Genomic DNA, 6,996 nt, shown 5'->3' with positions numbered 1-6,996 from the left:
GTATTAAATAGGGCCAATGATTCGTTACGTAATTTAAGTAAGGTTCCTAAGAAGTCACTAGCAAGAAGCAGAAGAACAACGGTTCGCAGAACCTCGATTTACTGCGATGGCAATCGAGGGCACCCCCAAAAAGCCCGTTAAAGCGGGGTCCCAGTGTATTTATTTCACAAGAATTGTTGAAAGTTTTCTATTATACATTTATTTCACAATATAATAGAGTTATCATGTGTTTTAAAAACCTCAAAAGCATAAAGTCAAGATAATTTCCTAAATAATTTACTTTAGTTATAAATATATGTATACGCTACTGTCACTTAGTATTTTGATCTAGACACTAATTTGCTATGTAATTGTTCAAAATTTACAGGATTCAAAGCAGGGATTCGAACGAAATTAAGGGGTATTTTTGGATATTTGCCAATTATTTCGATAAATTTAAAAGAATTTGGCTAAGAACGAAGCTCAGTCTAAAAAAGTATCAAAATATAATGAGGCTACGAAGACATAATGTTAAAGTTTAGTGGTAATCATAGTTTATACCAAAAAGAACGAAAAGGAACGTAAAGAAACTTTCGTTACGTTCCTTTTTGTTTCTTTCGATATAAAACTTTGAAGAAACACAATTTTGACAATGTGCCTCCGTAGCTTTATTCTTTTTTAAATATTTTTTCATACTTAGAATAGTTTTTCCATAAATTATATTGAATTTAGAGAAATAATTGGAAAATATCAGAAAATGCCTCTTGATTTCGTTCCAATCCCTAGTTCAAAGTTACAAATCGAGAGTTCGAAAACCTGAACTTTAAGTTAATCGAGAGCCTAAAAATAGGAAAAGTTATTTTTGTTTCATTAAGCTGTCATAAAGATATAAATCTAAATAATAGGAATATAATTTCCAGGGACTTAATGGAGGAGTTAGTACCCTATATTAAAGAAGCAGTGGATCGAAAGCAAGAGAATATGAGAAGACGTCGCAGGCGGGATGCTCTCAGACTGCAGCTTGTTCGGGTTCTGGAATTGATTGCTGAATACGGAACATTTGGTATTTGGTTAGTAAATTTTTTATTTTGCATTTAACATTTAGATTTCCAACCGCACATTGTTTAAAAAAATTGTTCTGTATTCTCAGTTTTTTAGTGGCAAACTTAAAATATTAAAAAATTCCTTTTGGTTAACATGATGTTCAAGAAAGTAGTTAAAAATTTTTTGAGTCTACTCTAAATGTTAGTATTTTATTGATAAATAATATACCTACATGAAACTGAAATGAGGAGCATTTAACAATTGTTTTCAATATTTGAAAGCACTCAAAATCGAAATCTAAGTGTTTGCAACTTAGCGTAATACAAATTTAAGGAGCAGGAATTTCGAAACAATAAATCAAGCTGCAATGATTTCTATTTTACAAATTACAAAAAAAAACACAGTTTTCAAGCAACCAAAATTAGAAAGCTTGGATTTTTGGAAATAAAAAATCAAATAAGTATTTAAATTAGCAACCTGTCGAAATTCAAAGGTATATAATCTAATGAAACCATCAGAAAAAATTCATTCATACTAAACGTTATGAGAATTTGAGACTAGAAAGCATTTAAATAAAAATCTGTTTATGCAGTTTGAAATTAATTCAAGTAAAAACGTTTGGAAGTTGAAAAAAGGAATATTTAAAAGTGTTCGCACTTCGAATTTGAGGATGCATAATTGAACCTTCGCAGTGGAGTGTTAGGGAGGGGGGGGGGGGGGGGGGGGGGGGGGGGGGGGGGGGGGGGGGGGATAACGTTAATTCGTGCGAAAAAGGCAAATTTTTGCGAATTTTTTTTACGGCACAGTTAAAATCTATTCATTAAAACCAATGGTATATTAAAGTATAGCATTCAAAGAATATTTTGTGAAATTTTCATGTAAAAATATTCAAAAATACGGCAATGGCAGCAATTATTCGGCAGCGTCTTGGAAAAAAGTAGAATTGCGGTGCCCCTGATAACTCGCTGCTGCATCATCTTAATTCAAACAATCAAATTTATTTCGTTAGATAATTGCTTTCCCCAGGTAACACTGGGAGGATTTTTGAAAATTTCAATTTTTCACTTTTTGGGAACACTTTGAAGTGAAAAACGCGTTTTTTTGCGAAAAAATCGGGTAATTGTTACTGTCAAATAAAAAATATTAATAATTTTGAAAAAAATCTTTCCAGCGTTACCTCGTAAATTATGTAGAGAAAGAGTGTTCAAAATTTCAAAAGGATCGGTGCAGTAGTTTTGAAGTTAGGAGGGACACCAACTTTGGAAACGAGTAGTGGGAAAAATGCTACGAAACAATTTGGAATAAAACGTTCATAAGCGGGTTTTATCGGCTTTCCTCACACTGAATCGTCGATGCCAGGTCCATAAAGAATGTTGCTATGATCCATGATGTCTGAAGCATCTTTTTGCTCCTGTCTGCGACGAATCCTGCTTTATTTTATCTGTTTTTCAGCTCTGAGTCGTGTTTTCCTGCACTGAGTCGTGTATGAGGCGCGGTTGCTAAAACCACTGTATCCTCATTAGTTTTTCTCCGATTCATCTCAAATTTTCAAACAATATTTTTGAAAGGTTCTCCATTCAGAAAATAAAATTTAAAAAAATGCAAAAAAAATAATTTAAAACGTTACCCCCTCCCCCTTAATGGAAAAAGTCGTAACTTTATTAGTTTTGTAAATACTTAGAAAACAATTTGTTGTGAAATTATTCTGTAATAGGTATATCCATTGCATTTTATTTTATTTGCGATGAAAAAAAAAGTAATTCGTCAAAGTTCATCGAAGTAAGTTTAATCAATAAAAAACTTTTGAAGTACGAGCAATTATTTTCACGTGGTGCCATCAGGTTGATTTTGCAGTGACGTAGCAGAATATTCAGGTTTAGGCGTAGAAAATCTTATTTCCCAACACACTTTTTACATTCTCGTCATTTATGATTGAGAAAGTATTAGAATTGTCCGATATTTGACATTACAATTTTTCAACGGATCTCCAAGTTTCAAGAACCCCTGAATCCGAAAATCAAATTTTTACGATGGCGTCTCTCTGTCCGTCAGACCGTCCGGCTGTCCGTCCGTACACACGATAACTCTCGAAAAAATGAACGAACCAAATCCATCTTTGGCACACTTTTTTTAGGTCCTAAAATAAAGGACGAGTTCGTTGACTAGCCATTTTTGATAAAAATTCAAAAAGTGAGCGCATTTTGAAAATTTTTGAACCCACTTTTTTCTGAATTTGAAAGTTCTAAGTACGGATATTTATGGTATTAAAAAGAACAAACAATTTATCCTTATGACTTTTTCCGACAAAAAGAAAATTCTCAGAGTTATAGCATTTGCAAAAAATTTTCAATTAATCGAAAATCAAAAATTTTAAGCCAAAAAACGCACGATATGAAAAAAGTCAAGAGAAGAAAAACATTTCTTTTTGAAAGCCCTACAAGATTATCATAACAAATTTTTGGATTTTCTTGAAAAATCGAAAATTCAAATTTCGATTGCACAAAAAATAACGAAAAATCAAAAATTCCATTTTGTTAGAATGTTTTCTTTTAGTCAGTTTCCAATTTTTAAGGTATAATTTTCCCTGGCTCCTATATGCCTTATGTACACGGTTTTCTTCGGAAATGTAAACATAAGCATAAACGTAAAAATAGACGCATGATAAAAAAAGGTCCAATATGAACATTTTGTAAATAAAAGAGCTCATAAAAGATTCAATCGTCGAAGGCGTATGATCCAAAAATATATATATTTTTAATATACAATTGATGTAAAGAGTCTTCTCACTTCCCGAATAATATTTTATTACATATTCTACAATGAAGTGGTTAAATTGAAGGGCGGCAGTACAGAACTATAGTTCAAATTCCCATTTAGTTGGTTTATCTAGAGATAAAGTAACCAAATGGAAATTTTTTAAGAGAGCGAAAACACATTCTGTACAATCGAAACCACCATTTAAAGGTTTTTAAAAATCTACTCCCGAGTTGAATTGTCGTTGAATCAAGAAAGGGTTTCGTAGGCTTCGTAGGCTTCGTAGGTTTCCTAATTAATAATATCAATAATAATATTAATTTTAAATACTAATATTCAAATAATAGTATTTTCGTATCTTTTCCCCTTTCCTTCCAAAGGATTGTCTGCTTAAAATTTGAAATTTATGTCGGAAGCAGATTTTTTCTAAGGCTCCTGCTTGTATTTTTCTATGCTCCGCAGTGGTTACTTTATGAAGCGAATATAAAATCTTAGGGTCGTGACTTATGTAAATAGTTTTTTTTAGGCGTGGTAAGAAACGAAGAGACGTTAGCGCGAGGTTATAAAGGTTTCCTAAGAAACCTTAAAAATAAAAAATTACTCTCGGGATACTGAGTTTCTGCAAGCGGATAAAAAAAGGTAAATTCACTTCGTTAAATGCTTTCTGCACTATATGAGCAGGCTTCCCAAGCTGCAAGAGTTTTTTTGGAAAAACAGAATGAGAACGCCACTTTTTCTCACACATAAAAACATTTTATCGCCCATGAGGACATATAAAGGACCACACAAGTGTACCTAAAACCGTATGCAAAATATATAATAATTAAATATTGGGAAACAGTAATCGAAATCAAAGTATTTTTTAGTACTTGAACCGGTCTAAGAAAGGTTTTAAAGAAAATAATTTCTAGCGTGGAAAGAAATTTAAAGTAATTTAAAAAAATTATGTTTTGACTTATTTTCAACCATTTTTTAAGGATGTACGCGAATAAATCAATTTAAGTGAGAAAATCTACAGTTCTTACCTAGAATCTAAATAAATCACAATCTAAATAAAAACCTTGAAAGAACAATCTACATTGATAGTCCGATGGCTAGTTCGAGTGGAATTTGCGCATCAGTAAGTCCCTCAAAAAAGGTTAAAATTGTTTAAAAATGGATCAAATCGCCTACAATTGAATAATTCTTGTATATATTTATTAAAAGAGAAATTTTAGGAATTCTTCAAAACATCGATTTTACTTTGAATTATTTCGAATTTCTTTCAACACTAGCATATCATCTTATTTTTAATGACTTTTTACTATTGGTGGACGTTTTCTGTAAATTTCAAAATGCTTCAAAGTAAAGTCAAAGTTTCTGTGGAAGTACTGCCAAGACACCTTTTTTAGGACGACACCACTTATTTTGACCAATTTTAAATTATTATGCATTTGTCCTTGGTCCTTTTTTCAAAACATTTCTAGCCGAAGTTTAACGTAAGCAAATAGCGTTGGAGCTTGGTAGGCCTGTTTAGAAGCATTTTTCGAAAAAATGTCATTGGGTAAAGATGTTTCATTAGTTATTACATTAAAGGAAATGGATTACAAAAATATTGAGTCATGTTTAATAGGTGATTTGATATTTTTGAAAATTGTCAATTAAAAAAATTCCTTTTATGTAATAAAACATTTTGTACTGTGATAACTTTTTTGCAAAAACTGTTTCTATATCGCAGAAATTGAAAAAAAGATTACTTCGAATATATTGGCTCCTTTTTGGCCCGATTTTATTAATATCTTTTTAAAAAATTATTTTTTTCTTTATAAGTGTATTTCAAAATTATTTATTTTTTAAGAACTATTTCGTGAAATAATGAAATGATAATAATTATTTATTAAGTGAATTGAAAATAATTTCTATGCTAAATTCATGCAATTTAGAAACCGTAAAAATGAAAGCTTTTGATATTAGAAATAAATATAAATTTGAAGCTTCCGAATTTTAAAATGATACAATAATGAAAAATTTTCATATCTAAAAAGAATTAAAAATAAAATTGATAATTCTGGTTACTTTGGGCAATTGGTGCTTTATTTTTAATGTAAATGTGAGAACAAATTCGTCGACAAAATGTGATGAAGAATGAATGTTCGACAGAGATTAATTATGAAAAGAGTACATATTTGAAGACTTTAAAATTGAAGAATGAACTACAGTTCCGTGTTACTGAGGAAAGGTTTTATTTTGTAAATAAATAACAAATTTACCATCTCAAAAAATACTATAATTTATTTTTCTCCTAATATCTACGATAATCTTTGGTACTAACAGTTTAAAAATGTCAAATATCTTTATATTTGATAAGAAATTTGTATTTTTCTCTACAGCCCAGCAGTGCTTGATCGAGAAACACAGTCTTTACATCCAACGTTTGTTGAATACATGGATGGTGCACGTTTATTTCTGGAAAATGAAAATGACAAAGAGGCTCCTGCAGTCAGAGATATTAAGTTGCACTTCTGTAATTTCATTAGAAAGATGATTAAAAGTTTCACTCGTAAGTAATGAAAGATGGTATAATTGAATAAACATTTAGAATAATTAGCTTTTTTAAAAACAGTCTCGGAATTTCCATATCTTTTCCCTCGATAATATATATTAACCTGCTTCTATATTGTTTTAGTTGAAACATGTCACACTCTTCTAAAAAGAGACTTGCGCCGCAACCTTTTCACACTTTTTGCAAGTTGGGCTGGACCTTACGGAAAACCACTAACTAGTTCTTCAATGTCACATGAAGAGGAAAAAACATGCTCAGAGTTGCAGCTTTCCGCTCTTCAAGCCATGAGTGGATTATTATGCTGTGGTCCATGTTTCAATCCGCAATCATTATCCGAAGAGGGTGCAATTATTTACCAATGGCTGGATCTCTTATTATCCAGCAAAGATGAAAAGGTAAACCTGGCAAAAGAAAAAACGGAAAATATACATTAGGTTGAAAAAACAACAGATTTTGAAATCTGAACACGCGCTCTAGCCTAAGTTGTACTTTGTTAGTCAAATTTTGCGCAGCAAATTCTAAATCGGTTGAGTTACAGATACGCGTTTTGTCTTTTTTTATTGATTTTTATTTCTCTTTTTCTGAATGTCTTGCAGGTGCTTGTACTACATTTGTATACATATAAAATTATCTCCTTTTGTATAATAATCATTTTAAATAATTGAATGAAAATGTTT

General features: G+C 31.0%; 2 protein-coding genes across 11 annotated transcripts in view; one reads left to right on the top strand and one right to left on the bottom strand.

Moving 5' to 3' along the window:
• The window catches only part of LOC117176271 (protein furry), a 248,667-nt gene that overhangs the window by 27,270 nt on the left and 214,401 nt on the right, over nucleotides 1-6,996 (top strand). For all 10 annotated transcript variants that reach the window (XR_004467596.1, XM_033366444.1, XM_033366448.1 and 7 more), the window contains 3 exons: nucleotides 900-1,049; nucleotides 6,147-6,316; nucleotides 6,443-6,714. Coding sequence is in view for 9 of the 10 variants with exons in the window: in XM_033366444.1 (XP_033222335.1) it covers nucleotides 900-1,049; nucleotides 6,147-6,316; nucleotides 6,443-6,714 (592 nt within the window). In the remaining variant the exon portion in view is untranslated. The remainder of the gene's footprint in view (nucleotides 1-899; nucleotides 1,050-6,146; nucleotides 6,317-6,442; nucleotides 6,715-6,996) is intronic.
• Nucleotides 6,070-6,996, bottom strand: part of LOC117176272 (neuropeptides capa receptor) — a 42,142-nt gene continuing 41,215 nt past the window's right edge. The window contains exon 4 of the transcript XR_004467597.1: nucleotides 6,070-6,720. The gene's annotated coding sequence lies outside the window, so the exon portion shown is untranslated. The remainder of the gene's footprint in view (nucleotides 6,721-6,996) is intronic.

Source organism: Belonocnema kinseyi, chromosome 7 (genome assembly GCF_010883055.1).
Source record: "Belonocnema kinseyi isolate 2016_QV_RU_SX_M_011 chromosome 7, B_treatae_v1, whole genome shotgun sequence".
NCBI classification, from domain to species: Eukaryota; Metazoa; Arthropoda; class Insecta; order Hymenoptera; family Cynipidae; genus Belonocnema; species Belonocnema kinseyi.
Note: the sequence above shows the minus strand (reverse complement) of the source record. Positions and strands in the feature narration are given on the sequence as shown.